We start from the raw sequence: 19,693 nt of genomic DNA, 5'->3' as shown, positions 1-19,693 counted from the left end.
AGTTTTAGAAATAAAATAGGAAAGAATGGAAACTATTGAATATAGAGTTAGAAGATATGCAACATATGGTAGATACACGTAATACATCTAGATGCCAGGTCAGGTGCCCCTTTTCCTTCCCCCTCTTACCACACTAACATTTCCTCCTTTCCTCTCCCTCTTTCCTTCCCCTCCCCCTGTTCCCTGCTTTCTCTCTTTTCTTTCCCTTTCTATGTTTTTATTTTAATTGACAAAGTTCACATTGTTCTTTTCATTTGCATGGTACTTGTTGTTTGATCAATGTAACTTAATCTTTACACTGTTTTGAAAATTGAAAAATCTCCTTAATAAAATATGTTTAAAAAAAAGAAAGAAATAAAATAGGAAATAATACCAGGGTCACTAACTTACTAGTTTAAGACTTGGAGTGAGAGGAGTACACTTTGCAAAAGATGACACACTCCAACCTAGGCAGGTCTCCTCATTGAATGAAACACATTACTGGGTAGCAGCTGATTGAAACCTTTTTCACATTCCTCTCACCTCCACCTTTGGAAATTAATTTTTCCCAATGTCAGAGCATTTCCCAGAATGACACAGGGCTTTTGAAAGGAGTTATTTATTTCCTGAGATATATATGCCTGGCGTTTCAAAGGCTCTGTCTGGCTGGTCAGACTGTTTACCCAAATTTTGTAACGCCTCAGAGATGTTATCTGTCTCGCCCGGTTACTTTCAAAAGACTCTTGACACTTGCACAGGTCAAACTCAGGTCATTCAGCAAACCACACTTTGACATTATAAGGTTACATACAAAATACACACGGGCATTCATGAATATTCAGGGGAAAGTAGCAATCAGTGATTAGGCGCAATACATAATCGTCACAGCCACAATAAATGTTCGCTAAGCATGATTATAATGTAGTGTACTATGCAGTGAGTGCTAAGGAGATCTCACAGCCAGGAACTTACAAATCCAATATGGCAAATGTGCACATGTAACATTTAAATGACTGGACATACCTAGAGGTGTTTCCTACCTGTACACACAGTGGCAGAGTATGTTCATAGTGTAAAAGAACAGCGACGTCAGTATATCAGTCTTTCTTTGGGAAAGCTGTTATTATACTATGCGCCCATATTGCATTAATGAGTATAGAGAACAAGCATTTATAATTAATATAATGTCTCTCCTTTCATGTCCTTGTGGATAGACAAATGAGAGCTAGGTAAGCAATGCTTACACATGACATTGTTCAAGCGGGGCAACATACAAAGGGACAAGCAACAGCATCTCGCGCCGGCAGCTACCACCAGACAGAACTCCACTTTAAAGGATTAGATGGAAAATCTTTTGATCAATGAAAAGACGGCATCGGATGGTTGCTTTAGTACCCCACAGTTCTCTGACCAGAAAGCCACGGCATTCTAAAGCGACATTGTAAGATCCAAGGGGGCAGGGACTAATATCAATGAACAAACTTTCTCTGTACAACTATATGCAATATGTTGGAGCTATATAAAGAACACAGTCACACCAGCATCAAAAGATGAGTAGAGTTCAAGTATTTTTTTTGATAATAATAGAATAACAAATAACAATGGAAGGGGAAAAGTGAAATCTTGCGAGTTGGTTGTGTTTGCAGCAAGGATCAGGAAGAAGCCCCATAGTAGTTTCCAGATGCGTCATAAAAAATCAATGCAATCCGGGACCAACATGAAAGAAAGAGTGAATAAAGAGTGCAGTGTTTATCTAAGATCATATAATATGCTGTGTCCAGAGGATGCACCTAATAAAGATGTTCCTCCAATAAGTGATACGTAAGAAATAATAAAACATATTAGTACATTCCATAGAATAACGTCATATCTTTTTTGAATTGAAAATGACTTAATGTGAATGGTGTGATTTTTAAGACTTGTGATAATGGATATTGTACCATATTGAGTGAATTATTATCACTCCTTGATTGTAATACTTAGGAAAATAGTCTTAACTCTATAATAAATAAAAATATATAGTGCAGTGGGTTCTAAAAAGTGACAATACTTAAGAAGAGTTGCAGTCAAGATCATTTATCTTCAATATATTCTAATGGCCAAAAAGATTGTTCAGATGCCCCAGAATAGGATGTGTTCAGTCTCCAATGAAAGATTAAGCTACTTCTTCCAGGACCGCTTTCAACGCGTTTCACAGGCACTCACCCTGCTTCCTTAATAGAGTGCTAATAGTAATACATTCATGCAGTGAATCATGAAGGGGGAACGCAGTTCCCTTAAGACACCATATTTATTCCACTGTCAGAAAACAGCAAGCAGCAATTTTTCATAAATTTCCTGGCCAGAAAAGCTACCCCTTAGATGCTGCACAAATCCTCTAAAATTATTTTCCTTAGTCCATTTTTAACTATTTCATTCCCAGATCATTCAGTTTAGAGTAGGAGACCAATGTTTCACCAGCTGTTTAATACACATGCCAGCAGCATGTCTTGCCTAAGCATTGTGGTAGCAGTGGTCTTCAGAGGTGGGGGAGCAGTAATTATGTCAGGCACCATCCCCGTGCCACTTCCTCTGCACAGAGACGGACGCCTGCTTCCGACCCTCTGGGCCTGCTGACTAGCTCGGCGCCCCGTTGCTAGGCAACGGGACAGTACTGTCGGTCCCGGCAGTGGCATTCTGCGTCACCACCGCTGGTAATTAGGGCCTCCCCTATTTATATCAGACTCTGGCACCAAACTGGTGCCAGAGTATTGGGTCCCCCTGCTCCAGCATTCCAGTGATTTCTGCTATTCTGTGTGCTTCTAGTGTATGACCCGGCTTTCGTTACCTGACCTACTCACCTTCTTCATCGTTTGGCTACCTTGCTCCCAGTGTTTGACCAGGATTGTTGACGACGTTTACGGATTCTCCTTTGGTACCGCCTTGCCTGTTCGGTTTGACCCGGATTGCCTGACTCCTCTTCTATCTACGCTTCACTGGTTACCCTCTCTGTGGACCGCGACCTACATGTCCCCCACAGCAAAGTCCATACTTTCTTGCGGGGGTCCCTGGCGAAGACCTGGGGCACGTTAGACTCTGCACCTCTTTGTTGAGTAGTGCTAAAACCAGTAAAAGCAACTCCTTTAGCCTACAGTTATGTGACAAATTAAAACTCTTCACAGACAACAGTAAAACTATGACATTTACTTTATCGGGAAACACCAGTAGGGTTACTACCTCAAACACAAATAAACGGGAGGGTGCCCTACTGATAAATATGATTTCACTTTCACTTACATTTTTTTAATCAATGTTTAGTAAAAGGGGTACAGATAGCTGTACTTCTCTGAGCACTTGTATTTACAGAGAGGGATCTGTAATATTGTTCAGCATGTGAGGTAATTATTATGTAGAATGGTAGGAAAAAAAATAAACCTTTCCGGATAGATAAGCACACACTAATGCTAACTGCAGTATTATCACATGCAGGTTCTGCATTTTATGAGCATTGTAAAACGCTGACCTATGTATAGACAATTCTGCACCCTCACCTGCCACGTTCGTTACGGAGTCAAAACAATCCATGAGATTTATCCGATATGATTTCCCTGCAGTAAATCTCAGCTGATGTGAATCCGATGAGTCACTGGACTTGAAAAAAATACCATTAAGTTACAAATTGAACATGTTGTGTAAAATGTAATTTAATGGCATTTCCAATAATCCTTCGCTTTAGGGAGGACATGCTCAAGAGTGATTGCTTAACCCTTTTGCTGCAAAAGGATCAGAAAATGTTCCCCGATTGCTCCAGACCACCAGCGGAGTAACTAGAAATTACTGTGGCCCATACTAAAGTGACTAAATAATCCCAGTTTCCAGAGAAAGTACCAGTTCTGACGTTGTTGTGCCCAAGTTGAACCTAATGAACATTTGTCTCTTTTCATCTTTGCTAAGCAGAAAACTATGTACAGTGAGTTGTACGACTGTCACGCTTGAAAGTAAATCACAGCTATGGAGTCCGGGATGTGACGAAGCATAAAGGTGTTTATTGATAGAAAATATAAATAAATAGTACGAACCAAATATAATTGGAACTGCACAGGCATCTCTGATAAGGGTGAATACTGGTTGCAAGGAATACCGCAGACACAGGTAGTAAGGTAAGTGGAGAGATATCCGGAGAAGTGTGTTAGCAGTAAAATGTGAGGGCTCGAGAGCACAGGAGCAGCAAGAGAACAAAACAATAGAAAGGGCAACAAAACAACAATGACCAGCACAGGAGAGTGAGAGAGGAAGGTATAAGTAGGGAACACTCAGGTGCAGGAGATAATTAGTAAGACAGGTTAACCACTAGTAATAACAAAGGAAAAAGCACAATAGCAGCACCTCTGGTGAACAGAGGTACTGCCAGATAAACATAATAAAACAAGTCCAAGGTCCTGGAGCCAGGAGTTGCCAATAAGCAACATGCGATTCAGAGGGCTGCAGGCAGATCCTGACAATGATGTATCCCAGCATTTATGTAGTGTTGGAGAACTGCTGTTTTCAAGAAGAGTTCTGTTCAGTCACTGCCGAGAGTGCAGGAGGTGGGAGCACAGAATTATCACTGGGCTGGACACTATTTGAGCCTTAGCTTTTTCTCAGATATAGAATACACTGGGCCTGACTCATCTTCGGCTGTAAGTCTATTTGAGAGCTGTATCTTGCGTGAAATAGCTCTGCGCCTGCTCATAAACGAACCTTTAGCCAATTAATGCAATTGCCTGCAATTCTTGTACAAACTCAAATGATACTTAGGACAGCCTTCGACTTGAAGGGCGGAACAGGGGAGGGAAGGAGACGATGAACGTAGACAATGTACAGTAAGGGCGTGCCAACGCAGATTTGGCCATGAAAGTCCTGGGTTTCTCTTAAGTACGTGTTTTTTAGCTATATCACTTGCACTAGCAACAGCGCAGATGTAAGTACCGACGGAGAGTGGTGACGGACACGGCACAGTCTTTGAAAAACTACACGTAAGCTTGCCACTAACAAGCACAGGACAACTGAATGCAAGTAATATAGACTATAAAAAAAACGTGTTGTGGGCTTCATTCATTAAGGAGCGTAACTGGCAATTAGTTGCGTATAAAGCACACAATTACTCTGCGCATGCCCAGAACCGAACTGAATGCCACAGAGTGCAGCAACGTTCAATTCATCTTCGAGCGCAAAGGACACTTACTACAGCCACCAATTTCATGAGCGGAACAGGGAGAGGAATGGACAGATGCACTTAGCTAATGTAAGGTCGTATGTATATATATATATATATATATATATATATACACACAAGTTAACCCGTGCATGATACTCATGCATTCTAGTCAAATCAAGCTACTTAAGGTCTTAAAAAGGTTCTTGTCAAGCTTACTCCCCAGGCTGCAGATCGTCTTAGTGAACCCATCTCCTTAGAGGAGGTGGAGCAGGTTATTAAGGCTCAGAAAACGGGTAAGGCTCCTGGCCCTGATGGGTTCTCGGCAGCTTACTATAAAAAGTATGCAGCTTACCTGGCCCCTCGCCTCTCCACTCTTTTTAATTCTATCCTGAAGGGCAACCCTTGGCCCAAGGAATCTCTGGAGGCTCGGATATCCCTGATCCACAAGGAGGGTAAAGATGTACATAATTGTGCTAGCTACCGTCCAATATCACTGCTTAACAATGACCTGAAACTATATGCCAAGATCCTGGCCAATCGCTTAAACACTGTACTCCCCGGGTTAGTTCACTATGATCAGGTGGGGTTTTACCCCGGTAGGCAGGCCAGGGATAACACAAGGCGAACTATTGACCTTATCCACATACTCAACACCAGGAAAACTCCCTCCATTATTTTATCCTTAGACGCCGAAAAAGGCCTTCGACAGGATTTCCTGGCAGTTCATGACCCATACCCTTAAGCACTTTGGTCTCTCTGGGGATTTCTTGTCGGGGGTCCAGGCCCTATACTCCCATCCCTCTGCTAAGGACATGGTTAATGGCTCTCCTTCCGACCTAGTTCCAATCAGTAATGGCACCCGCCAGGGATGCCCACTCTCCCCTTCAATTTTCGCCTTGGTCATTGAGCCTTTGGCAGCTACTATCCGAGCCTCCCTGGATATAAGAGGGGTGGAGACGGGGTCTCTGGAGAGTAAACTCTCTTTATTTGCTGACGATATCCTCCTCACGCTCCAGCAGCCAAGAACATCCTTACCCAACCTGTTCTGCCTCCTCACGAGATACGGTGGCCTGTCCGGGTATAAAATCAACATAACAAAATCTGAGGCCATTTCTTAATATGCCTTCACAGGACTGCTGTGATCTCACCTCCCATTTCCACTTAAGATGGCAGAAGAAAAAAATTAAATATCTGGGGGTCTACATCACCACCTGTTACGAATCCCTATATCAGGAGAACTATCCAGCTCTTTTTCGTAAACTCAAATCAGACATTTTCTCCTGGCGGACCCTAATCATTTCGTGGCTGGGCAGGATCATTGCGGTAAAAATGACTATTCTTCCTCAACTCCTTTACCTTTTTCAGACATTGCATGTGAGAATACCCTTAGCTGAAATATACTCTATGCAGCAACACCTCTCTAAATTTGTGTGGCGGGGCAGGTCTCCCAGGCTCCGATTGGCACTACTCAAAAAACCTAAGGGCTGTGGAGGCAGGGGCTTTCCCGACCCAAGGCCTATTATTGGGCAGCCCAGCTTAGCTCAATTGTTTCCTCATTTGCTCCTCCTGCATCTCACGCATGGGCAGACTTGGAGGCTGCCTATCTCTCCATACCCGGTCTATCTGGCCTTTGGTGAATTTCTTCTGATATTCGGAAGGCTCTAACCAAACGTTTTCCAACTCTGGAATTTGCTGCCCGGATCTGGGAGATCTGCAAGAGCTCTCTGCCTTTCCTAACCCCCTGCACATTATACCCCTTTGGCATAACCCCACCTTCCCTCCGGGTATGTCCCGATCGTTTTCCCGGTTGTGGACCAGGGCGGGATTCTGATTTACAGGAAGCCTCCTTGAGCGAGGAAGGCCTATACCCTATGACGCTCTCTGCTCTAGAGTTCCTAACTTCCATCTGCCTTTCTAGCAATACTTGCAGGTTCGGCATTTCCTCCTATCTTTCCTGTCGGACAGTTCGCCCCACCTCCCCTCCCAATTTGAATCTCTTAGTCTCTCTTCCCCCCTGCGAAGAGGTATGATTTCCTCCCTGTATAGTCTTCTACTAGAAAAACTGGTGAAGGCCGGGAACATACATGAGAGGGAGTGGGAGAGGGATCTGGGCCCACCCCCGGAGGAGGACTGCTGGGAGACCATTAGACTGAATGTGGCCTCTAGTTCCATCTCCACATTAATTAAGGAAAATGGGTATAAAGTTTACTATAGGTGGTATCTTACACCTGATAGGCTCGCAAAGATGTTTCCGTCGGCTTCTCCCGACTGCTGGAGAAATTGTGGTCACCGAGGCACCCTCGTACATATCTGGTGGTGGTGCCCTGTCATCTCCTCCTTCTGGGACAGGGTTGCGAGGCTTCTTTCCTCCCTTCTCCAATGCCCTATTAGGAAGAACCCGTGGTCCTACTCTGTTATCCTATACAGGACCTTGATACCCACTCTGCGAAGCTAGCTTCACACGTGCTGGCCGCCGCCAAATGCCTGATAGCTAAATCATGGAAGCCCGCAGAACCCCCTCGCCTCTCTTCTTTAAGATCATACATATGGTATATCGCCAACATGGAAAAGATCACCTCGTTACTACGAGACAAAGAAGACAAATTCCATCAGGTTTGGGCCCCCTGGCTCTATGCATAGGGTCTTGCAGTTGGTCTTCCTCTAAATAATCTCCCCTCTACACAATCCCATATAACATTGTCCCTATCGCTTTTCTAGAAATACCACCATACAGCGCTCCCTCTTGAGAGCACGCATCTCTTAGTTTCTCTTTTGACGACCATGCCCTTTCCCCCCTCCCTACACCCCTTAATGTCCATTACCTTACCCTCCCCTCCCTTGCCCATCACTAACTTGTTATACTGTAATACATATTTCTGTTGAGAGAGTGACATTGCTGGATACTTGTATTTTGAATGTTCTGCTCAAGTTTCTTTTTGTTCTCTGTTTATGTCACTCATGTTCTTTTTGTATGCAATAAAATTTTGAGTTAAAAAAAAAGAAGGTTCTTGTCATGCATTTGGGCCTAGCCCAGGCTTTATCAGGGGAAGAGTGTTACTTCCCGACGCAAGCACCCTTTTTAATGTGTGTTCATGAGGTAAAATTACCTCACGAAAAGGAGTTTCACCCCTCAACTCGTAAATTTAGCCTTTACTACCCCTCCCACGGGGGGGAAGGGGGGATGATGGAAGTTAACTGATTTCACTATTCAAATTTTTTTGTCAAATAATGTCAGTATACCAAATTTCAGGTCAATTGGATGATCATTTTCTGAGAAAAAATAGTTTTTTCCACACACACACACACACACACTAAGACACGCCGCTAGGCTTTTACTTTTATATAATGCTAAGAATTTAGTAGGTCGGTGTATAACTCCGCCCAGCGCTGCAGCTTGGTTTTTTTTTTGCACACACAGACTAACACACGCCGCTAGGCTTTTATATATATATATATATATATATATATATATATATATATAATGCAAGAAAATGTATAAATATGCATACCCACCTCCAAACAATTGCAATCTTAACCTTATAGACTATCCATCTGATCAAAGAGATGGAAACTTTGAAAAGACAGGTATACATGTTGATGTCCAGAGGAAGGGCAGTTAGCACATATGTACAAACAGCATTTGCCTGAAAACCAAAAAGTGATCACAGAAACGGCATCCAGTGTTCAGAGGGAAAGTAGTGGAACAGGTAACGACTGCCTGTAATGATCCCAGGAAATCAGTGACCCCTTAATGCTCCAATAGTTGTTGGCCCTCAGTTACAGGATCCCATAAATCATGTTCTTTATGTATGTTCATAACACGTCTGTGCTGTTGTTATGTTTGCAGAACCAGCAGCAGAACAAAGTCAACAAAATATAGTGTAATAGATAGCAAGTCAGAGCGTTGGAAACCTGTGTGTAAACACTGTACAGAGTATCACACACTTATACAGGAGGAGTCCACTGTGCACAGCCTCAACACGAGGCAGCTCCGGAGACTGAAGGTCTGATGGTGAACAGCTCACCTACTACTGAGGGCATCAACTGGAGAGATTACACAGACAGCAGTGTGGTAAGTTATTTAACACAGAATATTGCCAGTGTTACCAGGGATACTTTGCTGCTGGGCAGGTGAGCCCATGCTTTGTGTACAGTACACTCTATGCAGACACAGGACCCAGGCTATATAACTCATATAGGCACCCTAGACACATGCCTATGGCACCACTGTTTAGGGGGCTGAAATCGTTAGATGTTAATTTTAATTTATTTTCTTTTAATTCCTTTATTTGCTACTCACTTTTTTCTGTCCATTGCTTGTTTTTCCCCTGTAGAACTAATGGAGGAAGAAGTGACAGATTGAGGGATAGGAAGATGCGGGGTGCAGCATTATTAATTTAGGACATATTCACTCACAATACCTACAGCATCATCAACACTAAATACAGCCCTAAGCTGTACTTAGCTAACATGACATGGTCATGAAATAATTCTTCTCAATGTTAAATATTTCTGTTGAATACGTAACATAACATATACTGAAAACTGCAACCAGCATTAAAAACAATAGAAGTAGTACTGAGCAATTGGTTAATAACTAATATTTAATATTTATTGGTTAATATTTAAAGCCAGATAGATTGCCAAGGAGATATATTGAAATGTGGTGACAAGTACTGGTAATTAGGTGCAGATAACATCTATCACTATGTGTATTTCCGTATATACTGTACATTATTAAGAGGTCACTCCTGCATTGAGGTCTGTGATCACACGCACACAGGACTATTTACATTTCTGATCACAGGAAAGTAGTTGCTAGTAAGGCTATTGAGACTAAAGTGCTACGCAATTTGCTGGTGCTATATAAATTAATGTTGATGATGATGATGACTGTCCTAATTTTCCCAGGTCATGTTTTACTTTGTAATGTTTGTTATATGCCTTTTTCTATAGATCTGTTATCGTGTAAACCTCATACAATGTCCTGTGCTACTGTCACTGTTATTCTATTGTGATAGTACAGAATGTTGCTTGGTTGTATTGTATATTGCTTTATCACTGATAGCTTATTCTGCAGAATAATACTGACATTATGTTACTGTGTACTGCTCTCTCATTGTGATACCCTGTCAGTATGCTACTTCTATATGCTGATTCATGATAGACTAGCATATTTGCTAACACTTTAATACAATTCTGTTACATTCTATACAAATGCAGGACATTGCACCTACCCAACATGACCTGACCATGGGACATGATCATAATACAATTCTATTACACTATACAGACATAGGACACTACACCCACAACATGACCTGACCACTGGACATGATCATAATACAATTCTATTACACTCTATACAGACATAGGACACTACACCCCAACATGACCTGTCCACTGGACATGATCATAATACAATTCTATTACACTGTATACAGACATAGGACACTACACCCACAACATGACCTGACCACTGGACATGATCATAATACAGTTATATTACACTCTATACAGACATAGGACACTACACCCCAACATGACCTGACCACGGGACATGATCATAATACAATTCTATTACACTATATACAGAAATAGGACACTACACCCCAACATGACCTGACCACTGGACATGATCATAATACAGTTATATTACACTCTATACAGACATAGGACACTACACCCCCAACATGACCTGACCACTGGACATGATCATAATACAGTTATATTACACTCTATACAGACATAGGACACTACACCCCCAACATGACCTGACCACGGGACATGATCATAATACAATTCTATTACACTGTATACAGACATAGGACACTACACCCCAACATGACCTGACCACTGGACATGATCATAATACAGTTATATTACACTCTATACAGACATAGGACACTACACCCCCAACATGACCTGACCACTGGACATGATCATAATACAGTTATATTACACTCTATACAGACATAGGACACTACACCCCAACATGACCTGACCACGGGACATGATCATAATACAATTCTATTTATACAAATTACTAATACTGATTCTGTTTCATTCGTAACCTAAAAGGAAGTACAGGGTGGACTTTTGTGGCACATGGGTGCCCGGCAGTTTTATTTTAAAATTTTGGTGGACATATATATTTTCAAACAGTATTTGTTTTTCTATCCCTTATGTTTCATGCTGGTTTAGCTGTTGACTAAATGTATTCCCCAGATATCAGTGACAACAGTAGGTTACAAGTTACACTTCATGAAATAAAATACTTTGCATCTTCCTCATACAATGTTTGCTGGGCTAGGGGTAGCTACTTGCACTCAGGGTTGTACTCACAAAATGAGTGACAAAGATTGTTGTGACCCTTTTAAAAAGCCAAGTGGGGCTGAATTTAAAAGATGCACAAAGAAGAGAGATGAACGAGAGGGTTTCTTACTGAAAACGATTTGAAAACTTGACTCATATTTCAGTCGTTCTGTGGTAGGAGGGATGAAGGAAACTAGATTTTAAATTAAGGATTTAAATTTTGCTTTTGTCAACCGCATAATAGCCTGGCGTTGAAGGTGAGGGGACGTTACGAGTGCATTAGCCTAAGGTAGCCTGAACACTTTATTGGGCTCCATAAGTTCACTTGAATTTTGTGGCTGTCCACCCGAGTTTGATAAACCAATAGGGCCCTGTGTTGAAGCAATGTTCACTCTCTGGGGGGGAATTCAATTGGTGGCGATGTGGCGTGCAGACATCGTGCCGCGTAATTGCGGTAGAAATCTCTGCTAATTTTTCCTTGCACCTCTTTCTGTCAAATCTCCGCCGCGATGTGTATCACGGGCATTCCGGAGACGTGTCACGGCTAATCGAATTCCCCCCCTCTATGTTGGCACATGGAGTACTCTGTGTGTTGCTAATGGTGTTTGTGGATCGCTAACTATTGGTATCTTGAATCCCGTCTGCACCGTAGTGTTTTTGGGATTAAAACCAACTGTGGTCGTTCTCCTACCTGTCATATTGTGTTGATTTTGTAATGTGGCTTACATCTATGCAAATCCATAAAAATGGTTACAAAAAAAAAAAAAAAAAAAAAAAAGACATTAATACATTTGGGGGCATATTCAATTAGGTTTACGGTCCAAGGCAACGCGACGGAACGGGCCGCAAAGTCAATCCACGGTTCCGCAATAACGTGAATTCTCGTGCGCACTCCATAGGGTTGCGTAGGAAAATCTGTGTTATTGCGGTACCGTATCACCGCCAATACTGCGCAGGTTCCGCGTTACCGTACATTACCCAGGACCGGGAACCTAATTGAATATGCCCCTTAGAGTGATTTATGACAGCACTTTCATGTTAACCATAAAGGACTGTCCTATAATATACAGTATTATTTGAAATGATATTTCCCTTAGAGATATTTTGCTCTTCATAAGAATTTACATTATTGATTGGATGAAATAAAAAAACACAGTCTGTAACGTTAATCCTATTTTGTATCCAGAAGACCCTCTGGAGGTATGGACAGCGTGAGTCAAGGCAAGAGACTGGGAGCAGTAAAATTGTCACGGGTCACCTTTCGAGCAACAAACAGGGATGATAACCCTACAACACTGAAAGAAGTAAGATCACAAAGCAGTTTGTTCGTCTAGAACACTGATGCGTTCACTTACTGATAGTTGTGATGTTGGGGTGATGACCATTCAGTCTCAAGGTACTGGCTACAACCTGGTTGATGATTCCTGAATAAGGGCAAACAGGTATTTAACAGTACATGGTTCCCCTGGATCAATGGTTTTGACTGGTACGTTCGCAATCTACCCTAATGCTACCTAGTGCTAGGCTTGACTTAAAGGAAAGTGGATAGATGACATTTAAGAACTGTTCCTAAATGCTCCAGAATGCTTTGTTCTGTTCCTGGAACCAGACAGAACTAGCTGTACTGCTTGAGACTGATTATAGTATTCACTCACCCAGGATTAAGCTGTAGCAAAGACAAAAAAAAAGAGAAATGTTATCCCTTTAAATCACTGTATTAATGTTCCAATTCAGACTGACTGCTACTTTTAATCACTCATGGTTTCCAAGCGATTGAGCTGTTTGGTCTTAATTACTTAATTGGCTTTGGCTTCTGATCACTTTTGTTAATGTCACGTACTAGGAACACAATATTCATCAGTCACCACACCACACCTATACTCCTAAATGTATTTTTTGCTTATAATGTTTTTCTCTATAAATATTTAGCAACATACGGAAATGTTATGGAACAGATAAATATACTTCTATACATTTCTCTATTTACAAATAAGATTTGGATTTGCCAGACTATCTTCTGTCAGTAAAAGTATCATTTTTTAGATAATTACCACATCTCGTGCACGAAAATGTTATTATTTTACGCAGCAGGACATTTATGAAAACAGGTAAAAAATAGTTATAATTAATTAGATTCCTTTTTTAAATGGTGCTCGAAGAATTAGAACTAGTATCTAATTGTTTTTTATAGATTACAATATATTTTTAACTATCGTTATCTTTTCACCAGTTTTATTAAATATTTCAAAGTGCTTTGAAAATAAGCAATTAATCAGTGTAATATTCATTTAAGCCTGTAGCTCCTCTGACCTCCAGAGGGCCCTTAAGTCTGAATCCTCCGCCAAGCGAAGGGGCTTCTAAAACCACCGAAATAAAGAGGCCTGCGCCAGCCATCAGCATGAAAGGTCTACTGGCTGCCCAGCGTATTACACGGGAGCTTAAGGTAAAAACCACAGTAATATTACACTTAGGACATATATATATATATATATCTATAATATAAAAGCCTAGTGGCGTGTGTTAGTCTGTGTGTGGAAAAAAACAACAAGCTGCAGCGCCACATGCTGGGCGGAGTTATACACTGACCTACTAAATTCTTAGCATTATCTAATATATAAAAGTAAAAGCCTAGCGGCGTGTGTTAGTGTGTGGAAAAAACTATTTTCTCAGAAAGGGCTCATCCAATTGACCTGAAAATTTGGTATACTGACATTATTTGACAAAAAAATTAGAATAGTGTAGTCAGTTAACTTCCATCATCCCCCCTTGACCCCGTGGGAGGGGTAGTAAAGGCTAAATTTACGAGTTGAGGGCTCAAACTCATTTTTGTGAGGTAATTTTACCTCATGAACACACATGTGTAGCAGCGTGTGTTAGTGTGTGTGTGTAAAAAACTATTTTCTCAGAAAGGGCTCATCCAATTGACCTGAAATTTGGTATACTGACATTATTTGACAAAAAAATTAGAATAGTGAAGTCAGTAAACTTCCATCATCCCCCCTTCCCCCCGTGGGAGGGGTAGTAAAGGCTAAATTTACGAGTTGAGGGCTCAAACTCATTTTCGTGAGGTAATTTTACCTCATGAACACACATTAAAAAGGGCGCTTGCGTTGGGAAGTAACGCTCTTCCCCTGAGGAGGCCTGGGCTAGGCCCAAATGTATGACAAGAACCTTTTTAAGACCTTAAGTAGCTTGATTTGACTAGAATGCATGAGTATCATGCACGGGTTAACTTGTGTATATATATATATATATATATATATATATATATATATATATATATAAATAATTCTGTGTATTCTCAGTTGTAAAAGACATGGCTCAAAACTAATTAACAATAAAATATTTATTATTTAACTATTAAGGGAAAGACCAGGGGAATAACAAGACATTTGTGTTCCCCATAGCAAAATTTTGAAGGGGCCGACAAATTTTCCAGGGAGGGACACCCCTCCCGCTCTCTTACCTTTCCAATGTAGGGCCACCCGCCTCTACCCATGCTGGTGCCATATCACTAGGATGACTTAGGACAAACTTTATGGTATTCTACTTACATATTATTGTATTAATGTTGCACAAGGGTTCAACTTCTTTCGAAGATGTTTCCTCATAGTCTCGGCAGAGGAAAGATCAGCACGGAGGGGACAACAGTGTAATACAGTCAGCAATGGGAGTAAATGCTCTGAAACTCAAAAGGGGAATATTCAATTAGTTGCAGAGTTCTTCCGAACGGTTTCCGGTACCTGAACACTTTCCTCGCACCTCTACATTGGGTGAAGAGAAATCCGCAATGTTATATCGCCACGGGCTGTCTTCGACCACCGTTCCGAAGGCCCTCGGCGGCTAATTGAATATGCCTCATAATGTGGTATTCTGGATGATAACATGTTGTGGGAGGTATCCTTAATGCCTTAACTGGATGTAATGCTTGATGCTTGAATGATTCACACATGTAGGTGGCCACAATGAATGAGATCCATCATTTCTGGTGTACAGTGGGGCCTGTCGGTGCAGTCAGAAGATGATCTTACCATTTGTTATTGCTACCTGTTATTAATGTTTTAAGATTTTTGAATTTACATTTCATTTACCACCCCGTGACTGGTAAGAGGATAAATAATGACAGACAGGCACGTAGGAAACAAACATGCTACTGTTCGCATTGTAAGCGACACAATCTCAAAGTTGTAACAATAACCATTATAAAAAGACATGAAAACCTACAACACAAAGTGACAACTGCTGAATATTAGAGATTATTGTGATACAGTGTTTTCCAGGATAGCTAGAACGACTGTACATCAGTACTAGAAATCTGACATTGCTTCTTATTGCTTTCAGAATCGAGCATTTTTGAGGAGAAAGTCCAGAGCCCGCACGCCAAATCGCAAGCCCACAACTATCATCAACGAACAGGTGAGACCTGTGTCCTCCTGCATCCAATGGGTGCACTTTATGCAAAAGTATCATAGGTACTTCTGGGTGAGAAGTTGGAGCTGTAAAGAGATTCTAAGGTGGAAGGGCCGCTCTATAACAACTTGTTATTTCACTGCCTTAGGGTATAGCTGTGATAAAGTTTCCCCTCTACTAGTAAGGGTGGTATTTACACCCTCTCAAAGTATAAGAAGGTGGAAGGGTTCAGTTAGTCATTCCCCTGTGACCCCAATGCTCCTGGGATTAGAGACCCCCTACCCATGGCACAAAGGCTGTAAAGCTAGATACCTCTATGAACACCACAGAGCACAATGGGGCCTATTTATCAACGCTTTCTCCCCTGTTAAATCCCCGAAAACAACAGTTTTCGGGGATTAACCACTAAATTGCTATTTATGATTGTAGCATCGCAGCAGATATCTCAGATATCTGCTGCTTTTATCGTTTTACTGAGCACTCCCCATCACAGTGTATGGGGAGTGCTCAGTAATGCTATTTAACAATGTACGAAATAAACTTTTCAACAATGTTAATGTACGCCAGCTCAAGCTGGCGTACATTAACATAATTGAAAAGTTTCACTGCCGGCAGCTCTGCTCCGAAGAGCAGAGCTGGACAGCGCATGTATGGAGGGATCATGTGAACCCTCCCTGTCACATGACCCACCGTCTTTCAGTTCAGATCTCTGTGCGCATGCCTAAGCTTTTCGGTCGGGTCATGCGCACAGGGATTTAAAGCAAGCCGGAAACCACATCGCAGGTGAAGAGCCCGTGAAAGGTAAGTGTAAGACTTCACAGGAACAGCCGTTTTTTGGGAACGGCTGTTCCTGTATTGATTTTGTAAAGAAATATGAAAAGTAAATGTGGTGCTACATAAATAGGCCCCTATGTGCGATCAGGTTAGCGCTCTATTTTTTACTTTAGTTTTGGACGGGATTGTAAGAAGCCCACAATGTTTTTCTTTACCAACCATTGTGCATTGGAGAACATAATAGGATTTAAACTCGCCACTGATTGCCTAAGATCACCTGGTCACCACAATCAGCTGTGAGGTGTAGTAACGAGCACAATTTAATACGAGGACACCTAAGTGGCAATCACTGGAGATGGCAGGCCCTGCAGGGCCTTTTGATTCACTGGCTCTTCAGTTTGAGTGCACTCCTATATTTAATCATTTACATCAGTCCCCGACCCTGTAGAGCTTCTATTCTACAGTCCTTACCACACAAACACATATACACTAGGGTTAATGGTATCAGCAACCAATTAACTTATCTGTACATTTGGGGAGTTGGAGGAAATTTAAGTACCCATGCAAACATAGGGAGAACATACAAACTCCACACAGATTGGTTAGAAATTAATTCATGGCCATGAGGCAACAATGCTGAGCACTGTGCCACAGTGCCACCAAGTATGCAGAGTTCTTACAGTGATTCCGATTGTACCAACGCCACCAGTAAATCATCTAGTTTTATTGATAAATTATTTATTCTAAAATAATAAAATTAATTAGAAAATATAAAGAAACTATTAGTCACACATTTCCATGACTATATGAATCGCTGAGGTGACTTCTAGTATCTGAATATTTTCCAGCAGCAATTTTCACCTTGTCTGTCACATTCCTTATCGTTAATATCGTTAGTAATTTAGCTTGTCTACTTTGCGTCTGCCGTTGAATGTTTCAATCTTTATTCATACAAAGCGGCATAATGACAAATAACAGTCAGATAGGTCATTAATAAGGAGGGAGTGCTCCATGTTTGTCAGGTTTACAAATGAGGCGTTAAATGGCCCTATTGGTAAACGTGTTTGCTTTGGACGTCCACAATACACAGAACAATTATGTAAACAGTAGAGAACTTTTTTCTTTAAACAAAGAATGGCTAAGGTACATAAAAGGCTTGGTTATGAGGAAAGTGGTTTCATTTGAAGTGAAAGAGCATTGGCACATAGCTGAAATACATGATCACTAGGAAACATCACATCACATTGTTAGTGTTATAGGCTCTTCCAAACAGGACATATTTCCAAAGTGCAATATCATTGTTATGCTCCCGTTTCCCCCACTTATATTTCAATTACAGAACCCTAGACTGAACTAATTTCATCATCACCATTTATTTATATAGCGCCACTGATTCCGCAGCGCTGTACAGAGAACTCACTCACATCAGTCCCTGTCCCATTGGAGCTTACAGTCTAAATTCCCTAACATACACATACACACACATACACACACAGAGAGAGAGAGAGAAAGAGAGACTAGGGTCCATTTTAATAGCAGCCAATTAACCTACTAGTATGTTTTTGGAGTGTGGGAGGAAACTGGAGCACCCGGAGGAAACCCACGCAAACACGGGGAGAACATACAAACTCCACACAGATAAGGTCATGATCGGGAATTGAACTCATGACCCCAGCGCTGTGAAAATTATGTTCAAACTATTTTTTTATCATGATGTTACTCTGCCCAGATTATTAGGACTGTGTGGAGCCTATAGCCACACGTTTTCTCTTCTTCCGCCTCAGTAGCTCTGTTACATTACAATATGTACCCACTATATCAACCCGTTGTGTTGCACTGCCCGTGCCCACAAACAAACCACACGCCACAGACCGCAGCAACGTCCAATTAATCTCTGAACGCAAATTATCCTTAATACAGCCTACGATTTCAAGGGCGGAATTGGAAGAGGGGGCGTATGTACGTAGACAGTAAAGACGTGCTAAGCTCCAGCCCGCAGCTGCATTCGATTCAAGCTTTGGGCATCTCAAAAGTACATCTTTATCAGTCGTATCACTTGCACCAGCTACAGCTCGGGTGTGAGTGCCAATTACCAGGGAGGCCGGTCACATATACATGCTAGAACATGTGTTTGCAACCAGGTGCAACTGTAATAATGCATTTTATTTACAGTAGATATTAAGAACATCCTAATGTATTTTATGTGAAAAAATAAAATAAGATGTTTTATCATTAATGTCTATATTATTAATTGGTGATATGAACTGAATAGGTTTTTTTCTATGCTTTCTTTTGGGAATTTATATTACACATGTGTATTTGATGTATAATACAGTGTACTACAGTAAGACTTAGACTCATATTCATCAACAGACATATCATTACATCCGCTCTTTGTTGAATACGAAATTGCGTATGCCCGTTTATGTGCGTTTTTTAAGAAACAACACATTAATTCTGTGTGCCTTAATGAATCAAGCCCTCAGTGTTTAGGGGAAGAGGGAAATACATGAATATGACAATGTACAGAGGAATAGAGGTCACCATATTGTTAGTCATGTTGTCTTTACTTAGGTCCCGGCTGGTTCTGCAAACCCCACACAGAGGTTTCCCTACTCCCAAGCCAAGGAGCTCATCCAGGAATTTTTGACAGCAAAGCTAAGAAATATTACATACGACCCAAGTACGTCTGCTGATCTCACCAAGAACTTGTGTGAAGACATCAAGAAAATGGTGCGCAGAGTCACGCCGCCGCGATACAAACTCATCTGCAACATGGCGATCGGGAGTAAGAACCGAGAGGACATTTTAATGACCAGCCAATGTCTGTGGGACTCCTACTCTGACAACGTCACTTCCTGTAGCTACCAGAACGCTACCATGTTCTGTGTTGTCTCCGTGTATGCCGTTTATTTTGAGTAAAGACATATTGGCTCACTCTAGTCATCCAGTCTTTAACATGGCAAGTTTAAAGAATAATATCTCAGACTAATCTGAGCCACCAATGAATCCACTTCGCACATAAAAATAATACATTCC

The 19,693-nt window shown here is 41.4% G+C and overlaps 2 protein-coding genes across 4 annotated transcripts in view; one reads left to right on the top strand and one right to left on the bottom strand.

Annotated features, from left to right (window-relative positions):
- CYB5RL (cytochrome b5 reductase like) overlaps positions 1-19,693 on the bottom strand; it is a 39,050-nt gene that overhangs the window by 1,567 nt on the left and 17,790 nt on the right. Inside the window, exon 6 of one of the 2 annotated variants that reach the window (XM_075182145.1) lies at positions 15,029-15,472. The exons of the other annotated variant lie outside the window; for it this stretch is intronic. Coding sequence (XP_075038246.1) covers positions 15,374-15,472 — 99 coding nt within the window. The 3' untranslated portion in view covers positions 15,029-15,373. Of the gene's footprint in view, positions 1-15,028; positions 15,473-19,693 lie in introns of those variants that run through there. 2 annotated transcript variants of the gene reach the window in all.
- Positions 12,673-19,660, top strand: LOC142099063 (uncharacterized). 2 transcript variants are annotated; one of them, XM_075182151.1, is made up of 4 exons: positions 12,673-12,774; positions 13,764-13,913; positions 15,812-15,886; positions 19,229-19,660. In XM_075182151.1, exons 1-4 carry the CDS (start codon positions 12,673-12,675, stop codon positions 19,574-19,576), a joined length of 675 nt encoding a protein of 224 aa, XP_075038252.1. In that variant the 3' UTR covers positions 19,577-19,660. The 2 variants fall into 2 exon arrangements, 1 of the variants encoding a protein (XP_075038252.1); XR_012678468.1 differs by lacking the exons at positions 12,673-12,774; positions 13,764-13,913; positions 15,812-15,886 and adding an exon at positions 16,596-16,681 and having other exon boundaries at positions 19,229-19,312.

The sequence above is a fragment of the Mixophyes fleayi genome, chromosome 8 (assembly GCF_038048845.1).
Source record: "Mixophyes fleayi isolate aMixFle1 chromosome 8, aMixFle1.hap1, whole genome shotgun sequence".
In the NCBI taxonomy this organism is placed as follows: Eukaryota; Metazoa; Chordata; class Amphibia; order Anura; family Limnodynastidae; genus Mixophyes; species Mixophyes fleayi.
This window is presented reverse-complemented; position numbering and strand designations above follow the sequence as displayed.

Excerpts from the sequence above, each read along its gene's own strand:
- LOC142099063 (XM_075182151.1), top strand. The coding sequence starts at position 12,673 with ATGGACAGCGTGAGTCAAGGCAAGAGACTGGGAGCAGTAAAATTGTCA. Across the intron at positions 12,775-13,763 it reads ACCCTACAACACTGAAAGAA|CCTGTAGCTCCTCTGACCTC; the intron begins GTAAGATCACAA and ends TATTCATTTAAG. Across the intron at positions 15,887-19,228 it reads CAACTATCATCAACGAACAG|GTCCCGGCTGGTTCTGCAAA; the intron begins GTGAGACCTGTG and ends GTCTTTACTTAG.